General features: G+C 56.4%; 1 protein-coding gene across 1 annotated transcript in view; it reads right to left on the reverse strand.

Annotated features, from left to right (window-relative positions):
• Positions 1-14,187, reverse strand: part of LOC122374663 (proto-oncogene tyrosine-protein kinase ROS-like) — a 43,978-nt gene extending 29,791 nt beyond the window's left edge. Inside the window, exon 1 of the mRNA XM_043353542.1 lies at positions 13,940-14,187. Within this exon, the coding sequence (XP_043209477.1) occupies positions 13,940-14,053 (114 nt within the window). The 5' untranslated portion in view covers positions 14,054-14,187. The remainder of the gene's footprint in view (positions 1-13,939) is intronic.
• Positions 14,188-14,447: the final 260 nt, after the last annotated feature.

Consider the following 14,447-nt stretch of genomic DNA (forward strand, 5'->3'; position numbering starts at 1 on the left):
AGCCAATGTTGGTAGGCGGGCACACGTCAGCTGTCGAGTTAGTCTCTCCACCCCATTCTCGGCAGGTCGGCTCGTCACGCGTCTGGCAGCGCTGAGCGGACCGGCCCGGCGCGCCGCGGGGGTCGGTCATGGTCCGCACCCCCTCAGAAGGTCACCGGGCCACCTCCCCTTCCCTCCCTCCCCGCGCCGTGAAATGGACCGGCACGCCGCGCCGTGAGATGACGTCACACCGTTCACGGTCGGCGGGTGAGATGATTGGCTGGCGACACACGCGGTCGAAACAAAGCCCCCGGCGCGGTGATGGCGGCGCAGCTGCGAGCGGTTCGCAGAGCTGACGCGTTAGTTACTTCATTGGACTGATGAACTGCGGCTGTCGGGGAACGGTTGCACCCTTTAAACCTTCAGAGAACGGTCATGATGGATGGATAATTAGTATCTCACGCGAGACATCCGTTCTCTCACGTTCCGAACAAAAATAGGAAAGATCGTTTTGGGGACAGTTATTGTTCACTGGTTAACGGGATGAGTTTATTGACCAAAGTCGTGAGTGATCAAATGATAATTTGATGATAATTTGATAATATGAACAAATTCAGCATCTCAACCAAGCACGGATCGTGTTCAATCGGGCCACTGAAATGCATTCGGACATATGCCTCTGCATATGAGCCTACATATAAATTGAAACAAACTGTTATAAAAGTGATGAACGTAACGTAATATGTAATAAACCTTATCAATAAAACATGTAGGTTCGATGCAGAAAATAAGACGGCTCTTCTAACTGGATAGCAAAAAAAAAAATATTCGGGAAAGCTGGAAGCCACACATAGGGTAACTGTGGGGAAAACGCACCCCTGGGTTAAACGCCTCCCCTAAAAAAATCGTAGATCTTATCGGCGGATAGGTGTTTTATCCTGTCTTTCAGAACAATCAGCTGCTTGTTTACGTAGTTCTTCTCTATTTTCGGTTCTGCGTCTTGAGGAGCAGCGTAGGTAGGTGCTGATGTTGGTTTTGGGTGTTGTTTTTGTTGTTTTTACAGAAGATTCCTAAGCTTTTGATGCCCTCTTTATATCACAAAACTTGCTATTGTGCACATCACTCAAAACTGCGTTTTATTGTCATTCTGTTGAATTTATTATGCTACGGCGTTAGTGGCGCGTTTTTTGTCAATATTTTGTTGACCGGAAATGGAGTGGATGGGGAAAGACGCCTACTAAAGACGATGCATGGGGCAAGACGCCCCCAGTTTTCTGAAAGGGGGGCGTTTTGCACGGTGGTGAGAGTGCAGGGTAGCGCCCTGTAGGTCGGGGCCGAAAAGGCCTCTCCCTGTCCTTTTTTGCTGATATATCCTAAACGACTGCAGATATTGTCACCAAACTTTCAGGACTCCTCCGGGCATCCATTTTACACATTGCAACAACATTTTATTCCAAAGGCTATGATAGGTTAACCACAAATGACGTCAGAATGACGTCAAGTTCTGCCATGTTCATCATTTTCTGTTGATGGATGGGGTGGGGGCGCTTTGCACATGGGTGTGGGCGTATTACCCAGGGTGTGGGGCAAAACGCCCTTTTGTAAGGGTATGCGGAAACCTTTTTGGGGGGTTAAATACCACACGCAAGTGTCTTTTTTTGGTCTCAAAGCGTAGTAAAAAGAATGAGCTACATGATGGTGCCCAAAGGTTTGAGTAATCTGGGTTGGGTTGAGTGTCAGAAGGTTTCGCGCTTAATGGGGGCGTTTTTGACCTATTCACCCTATACCTACCTAGACAACAGAAAGCGACAAACATATAAAGGAAGCGAACGGATGAATTATTAAATTACAAACTCCTGAATGACTTCACAAACGAGACAATTCATTCATAACTCGCTGCATGGGTGAATGAATGGGTATCGCGCTACTTTACTTACACGTGTTGACAGACGTTGACGGATGCTTGGGGAAAACAGTCACGATCTTAACACAACGCTGCACGAGACAATGAACAATATAGTGGGCACCCTGGAAATGACACTGACCATACGCCATGGGGTGACGGCTTCCAGACGCTATCAGCGGCACACAATGCCGTCTTGCCGCCGCCGTGCTGACATGACACCGACGACCAATTAGCGTCGTTGGACTCTGGTTAGAACGCCCTGATGGCGCCGACTGCAGGTCGGGTAGTTCTGACAGTTCTGCCTTCTCGCCCCAGCGAGCGCCGAGTGTCAGTTGCGGCCACCGACGGCAGTGGTCACAATAAAACCAGCGGACTTTTCAAGGGTAGCCGGGACCATTAGTGCCACGCGGGGTTATGCATGCTCAGTAGAGGGCATCACACGCGCGCGGACTGGTCTTTTTGTCCTTCCGACGGGGTCCGCCATTGTTCATGAGAGCGCCGGGAGGGGAAAGGGCGGCCGGCCGGCGCGGCGGCGAGCAGGACCCTTCACTTCACGGTCGGGTCGCTGTCGCCGTGTCACACACACGGAGTATCGGGGACGGCGGACGTCAGCCGCCACCGTCCGACGTTCGTCCTTCAGCTGGGGGAGGGGCGGCGCACAGTCACGGTAGACGTTCGTGACTGCTCGTGATTTCTCATGAGCTCGAGCAGGTGCGACTCGGGAAGGATTTTCACCGAAGCAGGTGCCGGCGACCCTCCAGAGCCGCAGGTGCTTTTGAAGGACGTCTGGAGGCGCGTGCCAGGTTATTGAGAGAGCCGACTGATGACCGTATCATTATCGACGGCTAATAGCGATCGGCAGCTGGCGTACTGAAGCCGCCGCTTTGTTGAGACGTTGTTCCCGGGGCTGTGACTGTGATTAGCGGCCGATCAAGTTGTGAGACTCGTGCCTGTCATGTGGCCTCGGGGCGACAAAGCGGACATTTGTCAGGGCTGCGTAATCACGATCCTCAGGGCAGTCGCCTTAATTCCGTCGATGGGCGCGACATTGACGTCGACCCGTCCCCACGGCACCCAACAGTGGACACTCGGCCGGAACTCAGCACTCGGCAGTCAGCACTCAGCACTCTGCTCGTCACGGCGGTGCCGGCGCTGTGCTCGATTAGAGGTCCGGGTCGGCGGCACGGCGGCCGGCACTGCGCGCGGGCAATTTGTCGCCGGGTGGGAACACAGGTGCATGCTACTGTCGCTCCCAATGGCCAGCGCTTCCGCAGCGTCGCAGCGTGGCAGGCCTGCGGCCGCGCATGGGAACGTCCAGCTCAGAATACCCGCGTCCGGCCCGGCCGGTCGACAAGAGCTGGGAGCCTGCCGACAAAAATAGTTCGCCGGAGTATAGATAAAATAACCTGTACTGCGGGTCGATGTGTTCACTTAAGCTTTGTTGTCAGATAAAAATCAGCTGATGACATCCTAAATGAGAGCCTTGGGAAAACTTGCCCGAATGAGCTTCTTTTTAGCAGTAAAGTGAGAACGAGGTATTTAAAGAATGACTCAATTTGTTTGTGACGACTTCGTGAAGGCCCCATTGCATGATCATTGCGCGTCTTTCTCGCCGATTCCCACCGTCCCGTCCGTAAATCGTGACGCGAGTGCAGGTGCAGCTTCAGCCAACCGAGCAACCGCAAAACGAACTCGGACCAACCGTCATCACCGCGGCCGTATCGGATAAATGACGCTGCAGCAACAACCCACCGATCACACCATGGTACGGAGTGCCTGAACTTGCATCTCTCCCGACCTCTCCGAGCGAGTTAGCACCTCTGTTGTGGTGTAGCCATGGCCGTGAGGAATAGTACGCGAGCTGCAGAACTCGATTCAATTGGTCTGAATGAAGAGGCAGCGTGCAAGGCGCTCATGGGCCGCAGGAGATGGCCGTTGCCAACCGACTCCTCGGCTGGTAGAACCGAGACGGTAGGCCCGGACAGACTATTTGCATGCTTTTTGCATACGCCGTACGCTCGCCGGGCAAAAAGCACGCGGGCCTCGTGGTCAATTGGCTCAATGATTCAATTGGATAATGGCTGGCAGCGCCTCCTACCGCGGGGCTCGGCGCGCTGGAGCGACGGCCGATCGCGGGCGCCCGGCAGCCGAGGAAGCGACGGCGGCCGAGCGCCGTGGTGAAACCAACAGTCAGTGGAAGTTGGACCCGCCTGCTCCCTGCCTGACTTGGTCATCTATAATACGGCCAGCTGTCTGCTGTACTTAGTATACAGTAACATAGTTGGTAGGAATTATAATTGTGTAAAAAGACGGTCTTGGCAAACCGCGTGGCGACCACAGCTCACCCTTGCTGTAGACAAATGCACCTCAAAATGACTCGTTGCGACACTGCCGCAATCTTGAGCCCTGCACAGACAAACAGGCGTCTGCTCCGCTAGTGAGGGAGCACGCTAAGTGCCCCTGCAATCTCAGTCCCTGCACTCCACTCCAGCAGCGAGCAGACAGGTGGCGTGTTTCGGACCTATCGCGCCGCCGCCGGAGCCGCAGGCACCGGCTCCCCGCAGTCCTGTCCGTCTGTTGTGGATAGTTATACCGCCGTAACCAGCCGCCGTACTCTCGAGGCTGAGCGACTGCCTGTGGTCAGCGACCAGACAAAACCGGGCCTGAGCCTGCCCGGTGGACCTGCAAGCCAACTTCACTGCATCACGAGTCAGAGGCGGACAAAACTGCGAACCGGATCTGGAGTTAAACAAGACGCGGACTCTGTACTCACTGGAGTGCAGAGTCGTGTTGACTACTGACTCGAGCTGTGGAGGATTCCGTAAGCGGCGTTCATGTCGGCTGGAGTTATGTCATGCCTGTCATGACTCGGGAGTTTAGCGTTTTGGCGCTGGCTCGCCGCCCGGCCTGGCCGCCGCGCCGGTCGCTCGCGCTGCCGCTAGCACCAGCGCTAATTGATACAGTTGTGGCACTATTTGTCAGACTCGAGGGTGGGCGATGGAGGGGCGGCTCGCGTCGAGCGACGGCAAAAAGGTGACCTCTGACCTGCAGTTCAGAGGTCAAATGACCCGACCGATATCCGATCGGCGGGGAAAGGTGTAGTGACCGCCCCGCGGGGAGATCGCCCAGGGTGGTGCGGGGACCGAGACTGCTCTTCGACCCTCATTCATACCCGAGTCAGCGGTCACACAACATGAGCATGAGACCTTGAACTGATGACTGCCGCAAACCGTTTCATTGAGATAAATCGATTCAGTTCGCCTTGTCATGGCCGTGAACGATTGGTTAACAGCTACCGTGACTGTTCAGTCGAAAGCCAAACAGATCCCAAGAGGAAAACATTTGAAAACATGTGCAGAGAACGGCTCACTGAATTTCTTAGTAGCTTTCGATGTTGTGAACAATGAACATACTCCGAGCATGCACTGGCATGCCATGAAAGGTAGACACGGCCAAACTAGCTAGGAGTGTTGTGAAGTTCGCCGGCCTTTCGTCACGAGGCCACCACGAGGCTGTCACGATTCGTCACGAGACCCATGTCACGAACGCGTGACGTGACATCACGTGACCTCACGGTACGTGACTGTCTGCTGAGCCGAGTCGAGAAGGGTGTGACTCCACTGCCGCAGCCACTGAAGTTCGTGCTGCAGACCGTCATCGGCGCTTCCCAGACGCTTCCTGTCCTGTCAGGGTTAATCGGCCAGTGCCGACGGGCTGCGCGCAAACGGCGGAGCTGGACAGGCACGTGTGCACGTGGCGCACAACGGACAGACGCCGGATAACGCGACGGTCAGGCAAACTCAGAAACCAGTACTTCCTGTCATGTAGGATAAAGTTGAACAAAAATCGCCATGAGACACGGAGATCTTATATATCGCTGCAATCAAAGGTATGTCACCATTCACAAGCCAAACAGGTTTTGCGTTTTTATTCCTTAGGTTCCTTGCCCCCACGGCGCAAAGCTCAAGAGCAGGCTAAACAACTCGGACTTATTCGTATTAAAGTCACCAGTCGAGTCAAGCTGGACTGGGGGTCGAAGGCTTCCTGGTCGGGCGAACTCAATGACGTGTGTTGAGCCGGTGATAATGACGGAGGCCACGACTCAAACTGCCGGAGTGGGTCAGGGGTGGCCGGTAGACAGGAGATGCGCCTCGTCTCCTGCACGGGTCGCGGTCCGACTGCAGTCCGGCTGTGGTCCAATCGTGGTCCGGTCGTGGTCCGGTCGTAGCGCGGTACCGGTGTGGAGCCAGACCAGGGAGAACTGGGGCGGAATGGGCGCAATCCGACCGTATGGTTCCACCGTGACCAGCGGGAGCGGCCTGCGCCGATCATAACACGCTCTTCACTGATCACGGCACGGTCCAGTTCCCTGCCGATCATAACACCGCCGGCCAACGGACCGAGAGGCACCCGAGGCCGTCCTGGGCCGGGATTTCAACAGTCATCCGCCCGGCGACGGAACCCTTCGCTCGACGTTCGCTCCAGTAAACAGGATGTCCTTTGAACCTGAGGCATTGATCTTCCCAGCTCACGCACTTGAAGGTTTTAGGCCCATCCGGAGCGGGACTGGCTCCGTCCACCCCTCATACTGGTCCACTAGCTTCGTCTTCACCTGCCTACGATATCCGCCGACCAGTATCCAGCCCCTCCGGTTCGTTCTGCCCCGTTTGCCACCTGTCAGCGTGCCGATGCGCCGAGCGCTCGCTGCACCGGCGCGACATTGCACTGAATGTCGCTGAACAGGTGGCCTTGGTGGGCGCCGGTGTGAGGGGTGACGGCAGGGGCGGGGGCGCCAGGGCAGGAGGGCACCCACGCCCCGGTCCGCTCGCCGGCACGACCGCTGCACCGGAACCGACAGGTGTGCCCTGTCCGCGTTTGAATCGCTCGTAATGGTCAGAACGTGGCCCTCGTGAGCGGCCATCGTTGGCCGCGCTCATCACGCCGACCTCAGATGGGGATGATAGAGCCAGCGAGGGGAGAACTCCCATTGAAGGCTGCCCGGTCACAATTGAACGAACCTCTCCTACAACCGGTTTTGTAAATTGGACTCTGAGTGTTAAACTGTCCGGTGTTGATTTTTCAGAGTGATTAAATAAGCACGCAATCTCATGATATTGGGCAGCCACACGGAGAGGGGTGAAAGCATCTCACTCAAGCAACTCCATCAGCGGCAGATCCAAGGAAACAAAGCAGTTACCGCGCCAGCCGCGCTGGCGACTCGCCCCGCGCACAAAGTGTGCCGTCAGGCCGGCCGGCCACACGGCAATTTCACGGTGGGCACCGCCGAACAGTGTCTCTGCCCGAGTCCGCGGCGAGTCGCCTCTCTCCCACATGACATGCAGATCAGGGGCGGCGGCGTCGCGGCAGCGGTGACGCGGTGGCGGCGTTGGCGGCGCCGGCGGCGCGAGGCGCACCAAATCTGCGGGGTCAACGGCGGCCGGCCGGCGGGCGCCGTCGCGTGTATCCACCGCCGAGAATTCGAGGCATGCTGGCGGTGTGCAGCCGCCGCAGAGGCCGCCGAGCCCCGGAGGATAGCGGCGGTCCTCCAGTGGCGCAGCCGCAGATACCAGGCCCGCCCTCCGCCCCGGGCGGCCCGCTGCCGCCGCTGTCCGGCTGATGACCTGACCGTGACATCTGGACACGGCGGCGGCCGAGTGGCGCCCACACATTTGCCAAGCTCGTCAGTCGCGTAATGAGGTTAGTCTGGTCTGCCATCGCGGCCCGACTGCAGCAGGAGATCGTGGGAATAATGACAGTCGAGCAGTTCAGCCCGGGTCGCCCGGCCGTAAACGGAGGTTTGATGACCGGCCGCCGGCTGTCAGCTGCATCGGTGCAGTTTGGCTACCAGTCTACGCCATTTCATCAGACTGCACTGAAGACCAGTCGTGGGCAAACGATTGTGGATGCACCCACAGGCGGACGGCACGTCTTTAGATCAGCTAAGGTCCTAACCCACCCGGGCTCCACTGAGGAGCCTGGCGGGAAATAACAGCCGCCTTGTCGAGTGAGCGGTAAACCAGAGCGTACAGTCTGTCTTAAAAGTACCGCGCAAAGTGACGATGGATCCATCAAGCCTGACCGAGGAAGGGCCTGCTGAATTTGAAAGTCACCGAAGCAATTGACATCCTCGTCCATTCCCCAGGTCAATTGTTTCGGTGACTTTCAAATTCAGCAGGCCCTTCCTCGGTCAGGCTTGATGGATCCACCGTCACTTTGCGCGGTACTTTTAAGACAGACTGTACATACCTGTCCAGTAAGCACGGCGACCGTCCGTCTGGCGGGCACCGCGCTCCGTGCTGCGCCGTGTTGAATCACGGCCCAACCGCCGGCGGCGCCGACGGTGGAGGCGGCACGCTGTAATTTGTCGGAGGCCACGCCGCATTCCGTCCGACGGTCGCGGTCGTCGCGCCAACACCGCGTCTCCGCGCGAATACCGCACAATGGCGCGCCGCATTCCGTCCGGCGAATCGGCTGTGGATCCGGCGTCCGGACCGCGGCGGCGCCACGCCCCGGGCGGGGCCGCCGCGCGACCCGCCCGTCCGGCCGCCCGGCTGGCCGGTCCGCCCCATTTGCGCCGGATTAGAGCGGTACGAGGAGGGACCACATAGGTGGGTGGGAATGGGGGGGGGGGGCGGTCAGCCGCAGCGGCCTTGTATCCGATCGGAACAAATACAAACGGTCGTTACAGGCAGGTGGACACGGTGTCGGGCCCGCCCGAAACCGCTCCTTCACGCGAAATAATCGGAAGTCGTCGTCGACCGGGGCAAATAAGGAAGAAATTGAAACAAACAGCAGCGGAAGTCTAAGGAGCCCGATAGCATGGCGAGATATTGTCAGTTTCCTTTCCAGGTCTCCATGAAACTGATAGCGATTAACTGTGCTCTGAAATAGACTTTTTCCTCAATCACTTCCAGGCGTTGACAAAACACGAATAAAGCTCACATTGTAAATTCGTGCACAATTAAAAAATTAATCTAACGTAAGTTTAGGCATAAAGTGAGTGATTATTATGAATTTCGCCAACATGCTCTCTCTCTCTCTCTCTCTCTCTCTCTCTCTCTCTCTCTCTCTCTCTCTCTCTCTCTCTCTCTCTCTCTCTCTCTCTCTCTCTCTCTCTCTCTTCCTTCTCCTCCCTCTCTCCTCTCTCTCCGCTCTCTCTCTTCTCTCTCCTCTCTCTCTCTCTCTCACTCTTTCTCCCTCTCTCCTTCCATCTCCTCACGACCACACAGGTAGACGGTTGAGAGGGGAGAACAGGTCGTTCACCGGCCGGGCGACACTGATCTCGCAGGAAACCAGCACCGACCTGGTCAATCTGCATACAGCGGCGGCGAGGGAGAGGGCGGAGGCGGAGGGGGGGGGCGGCGTCACCCCGGTGTCAGGGAAGGGGGACGGGGGCCGAGGCGGGGGCGGGGGCGGCCGCGGCGGCGGTCGGGAGTGTTGACACACTCCGGAGCCTGGCTCGGTCTCCCTGTTGACACCGGACGCTCAGCTCCGGCCGAGGGAGGGAGAGAGGCCAACCGGCGACATCCGGTCGACGGCACGGCAGCGGTAAAACGCACACCGGCCGGCCGCTCGGCTCGACAGGTGCGCCGCTCGGCCTGGGAGGGACTTCGGTCCCGACTACCGCCCGGCAGCCAGTCGCAGTAACGCTCTCACTACACCTCAGCCGCTCCTGCACCTCCCCATGTGCGTGCCTGACTTGAGTCAGCATATCACTAATATCACTGTTCCCACTTGACGGCGTGACGATCGAAGTGTGAGACTCCGCTGTCCGTGATTCTGCCGATATCATCCCCACAGTATAAATCGGCTCAGTTTTTGCCACATCCGGCGCACTCCAGCCCCGGCCGGCGCCCCGCTGAGTCACGTGACACGTTCCTGTGACACGGACGGCCCCCACGTGACCGTGCCCTCTAATGACGGGTCCGGTGCTCACCTGCCGGGGTGGCGGCGGTGACTGCTGGCGGGGAGTGAGGGGCTTCCGTGCCGTCCAGCCCCGATCGGCGGCCGTTTTTGCGGACCGGCCAGACGGGATCCGGCGACGACCGGCGTCATTAGGTCGGGTGATAAAGGGGAACAATGAGCGCTCTTCCGCCGGTGCCCGATTGGAGCGGCAGGTGGGAGCCGCGCCGAGACGCCGCCGAGACGAGACCGGCGGACGTGGGGGACGGCGGCGGGGGGTGGACGGCTCCCGTATGGACGGACTGTGGCATGTGGACAGATTCAGACTGCTGCCGTGGACAACTTGTGGAGAGACTGATGAGTTCAGTCATCAGCAGGATCTTCGCTTTGAACAGGCGGTGAAAAACAGGTGGTGTTGACTGTTGGCAAAGGACGCAGCGGCGGCGGTGGGCAGCGGGCAGCGGTGGGTGGCTGGAGCACGTCGTCAGCGAGCCTGGGGTGTCCCAAGCGACGGTCCCAAGGCGAGAGACCACTCAGCAAGGAGCGACTACAGAGGAGCCGCTGGTCCCCGGAGACCAAACAGGTCAGCGGCGGCGTGAGACGGACGGAATAAAGAGCTAAGTACGACGGGAATGGAGACTTTCTCGCGAACGCGAGTTATATAAGAAGTAGAAACCTCGCGTAGGATTCCCTAAAAATGGATTGGCTACACTGTACCTACACATGTCGGTCATGAAAGTACTTACACAATACACAGCCTCACGCTAGGCACGAAACAAACATCCATTCCCTTTAACGATTCGGTTCGTGTTTTCGAAATAGTAAACCGTCTGTCGCCGAGCATGTAGACCGGTCGACTCCGTTTCGCGAGTGGGTTCCTGTCTGAATGTGGGTGATGAGATTATCCAGACGTCCCAGCTGATTAGCATTTAGCACACACACTATCATCCAAGTGCAGAACGTTCCTGACCGCAGCGGCTCCAGATATTTGGCACTGGTGGCGACACGTCGATTTAGCAAATCAAGTGGACAAGCTGGACCGCACAGAACGCACGTAGGCGTATAGTGATACGTTTAAAACACAGAGCGACTTCGAACCATTTCAGTGCACTTATGGTAAACATACGTCAGCCACGTAAAAACTTAGAACGTCACCAAGACTGAACGTTCGACGGTTCTGAAGATAGATCGGTGATTATTTTGAGCAAACCTGAGACGACACTGTGTCACTTTAACCTCGCACTATCATAACCATTATCTGCTTACATCTACAAAACTCAGCACGTCCTTGTTCCAAAACACGACCTACGGACATCTGGGAGCAAAGGCGGTCTGATTTCTCCGAGATCTCGCGCGCAATCAAATCCAGCGTGACGGTTGATAACGATCTGTCACACTTTGGACAGGGTCCGCGGGTCGTGATGGGGCGCTCGTACGGGAAGGTCGCTGGGGAAGAGGGTGTTTGCAACACTCGGAACTAACCGACGGCCGATGGGACATCACCTCGAGAGGGTCGGAGTGGTGTTTACATAGGCTGCGTCATGGGCTGTCCCATGCTTGAGCGGTGTTTAAGCCATGGGGTATATGAGGGTATATACATATGAGCTAATATACTATATAGCTCATACCCTGGATACCCTGGATACTATATATGAGTATACAGAGTATAGTTATATGAGCTAATGTGTGAGCAAGTATCTGAGTCGGCGAGCGTGAGCCAGAGCCTGTGTCTGAGCCAGCGTCTGTCCCAGTCACGGATGTCGAGGGATTCTCTGCCGTAAACCGACACAGACGGCTCACGACGGCCACCGCCGAGGACTGCCAACGCCTGACCGAGCGATAACCAGCTCCTGACTGTCATATCCGCTGCCAAACACGACCCGCCGTCGAAACGGGGATTGGCGATCACGAGCCCCGAGCCTCGAGAGAGCTTAGACGCCCGAACTGGACCTGAGTGACCGTCAAGTCCCGATCTAGCAGATCGCAGAGTCCAAGATCAGACGGGTCCATGGGCGGGCCTCAAGTGCGTTCTCAAAACACCTTGACGTGTCAATATATGACAGAGGAAACCGCTCAGTCACCGCGCCGCCCACCCGCGGCGCCGTCGGCGGATCCGACACCTTGAGACCGTGACCTGCCTGCAGACGAGTCCCCTGCCCCATTCGCTTATCATCCGCCGCAACAGCTACTGTTTGACCATAACGGCTACCGTTTGTCCATAATGGGATGCGATGATGCCGTTCAAGGAAATCAACGGATCTGCTGCTGTATTCAACAAAGGTGTTACCAATACCGGGCCTTCGCAAATGATAATGCGATGCGTCTGGACTCAGGAATAAGCACCTGTGTATTAGCAAAAGGATGATCGTGGTACTCAGCATTCAGCAAGGTTTGAGGGAAGGATGAGTCGGCTGAAGTTATGTAGTCTTCAAAGAACTTCATAACAAAAGTGTTTGGATATTCATATGTAGTACGCCCACCGATTGAAAACATTTCTGCACCTGCTCATAGTGCATGTCAGCATTGAACAATGAGCATATCAAGAATTTACTTCAATTCATGTGCAATGTTTGTTTAAGCGCATCATGCGCCAACAAATCATGAACGGCTCACATTTCGCGATGAACTTTGAGAAGCATCCCTCGCACACCATTTCAGCCAATGTCACTCCCATTGTGATCGCTATCTGCGTTGTCTCCTCCCCGGTGTTCGGTGACACGAGCAGACAACAAAGACCGCTCCGTGTCACCGGAGCTCGGCAGTTTGACCGGGCGGGGAGGGAGGGGAGGGGAGGGGAGGGGATGGGGAACTGTTGCACCAACTCGGGGATGTGGCCAATTATTGGAGCCAAGGTCAGATCGAGGGCGCGCCGGCAGCAGAGCATGTACATACGCCGCCGTGCGCACGGCCGTGGTGTGACGGCAGACGACTCTCTCTCTCTCTCTCTCTCTCTCTCTCTCTCTCTCTCTCTCTCTCTCTCTCTCTCTCTCTCTCTCTCTCTCTCTCTCCCTCTCTCCCTCTCTCTCTCTCTCTCTCTCTCTCTCTCTCTCTCTCTCTCACCGGTGCTGATCAACACGCCATCGTTACGTCACGTTACGTTGTCTTGGTGTGCGATGTTGACAGCTTAATTTGTGGTGTCATGTTACAGCGATGTCGAGGTTTTCGGTAACACCAATGTCAACCTCGCGAGGTGGTTAGAATCGAAGGCATACCTGTCAACATTTACATGATAGACGTCCGATCCTCTTTCATGTAGAAGACATGGATATGTACATAGTGCCAAACATCGTCCATTGTCAAACTGACAGGCTCTTTTCACACTGTCGTCATGCAAATCTCGTGTAATCTAAAGCAGGTGACATTCGATCGAATGTTTTGCACGGAGACGATACAATGGTCAGAAGTTTGGTCTCGTTTGCAGTTGTTTGACATTGTTCGTCGCTGAATGCGGCGAGACACCGCGGCGATCACTCAGACCAAGACACCTTGCCCGTTGTTTCTGGAAGTCGGGGACGGTAGCCGTTCATGTGACGGTAAATGTGACGGAGTACGTCACCGTGACGGCGCGCCTAGGCTCCATCGCCAGCCACCGTGCACAGTGGGTGCACGCTGCACAGTGCACACTATTATACGGTGCACAGCGCGCGTCCGATGCGCTTTGATTCACACCCAAACGAGGAAAGTGAAATGCGAGCGGCAGGCTGCTCAACAGGAGATCAGGAGAGTTCGACAGCTCGCATGAGAAACTGGAAACGGGCCGAGCAGTAGGTATACGAAAGGTTTGCGCAAGAGCATGGCCAAAAAGTGCGTAAGAAGATGAGAGAAGTTACGTTTAGGTACTGTTCAAAGGGATGACTTAATTTTCATTTTGTCACTTAATTGAAGACATTTCTCATGATTTTTTATTGGTAGGTATGCATTTATCGCAAGCCGTCATGCATGTCGATGGGCGGCAGTAAAAACGTTTCGGTCTCACACCTTCAATATAACTGCAGTGTGGCAGATTCGGAGCAAATGGAGTAATGGAGTATTATGTATGTAGAAGGCACGTAATTCTAATGACATGACATTGCCTCTTGTCCTATCAATTCCACGAACTATGGCTAAGCCTAAGCCCAGATCAGCATCACTCAGGCGCTAACTTCCGCTTACCTTCACGCAGAGCTGCTCGCATTTTTCCTCATTTTGCGCCGACACCTCCGGGAGAGAAACGGTGACTCGACAAAGCGCCAGCACCAGCGCACAGCACATGAGACGGTCGGCCATAGTCTCCAGTTCTCCGTACCGTCTCTGTGAGATCGGTCTGCTCGGCCCGTACCGATCACCTCACACCATGTCTCAGGGGCCTCACTCTCCCACAGTTAACGTCCCTCCCGCGCACTGTCCTGCCGATCACTGCCGGCGCGCGGCACAACCCGCGCGCTGCTGCCGCCGACACGGGGGAGGGGGAGGGGGAGGGCGCGCGCCCGGCGGAGAGCGCTGATTGGCTCCCGGCCGACTCGCTCCCACGGCCGGCGGGGGCGCTCGCCGGCCGCCCCATCGCGATCGGGATGTCTGCCTGACTGGGTGCTACCTGAGGATTTACGAGGTGCGCGGCAGAATAGCGACATTACCGTTGTCAAATGATGACAGTCAGAACATCCGTTCTGTATGACCTGGG

The sequence above is a fragment of the Amphibalanus amphitrite genome, unplaced genomic scaffold (genome assembly GCF_019059575.1).
Source record: "Amphibalanus amphitrite isolate SeventyFive unplaced genomic scaffold, NRLGWU_Aamphi_draft 001691F_arrow, whole genome shotgun sequence".
Classification (NCBI taxonomy): Eukaryota; Metazoa; Arthropoda; class Thecostraca; order Balanomorpha; family Balanidae; genus Amphibalanus; species Amphibalanus amphitrite.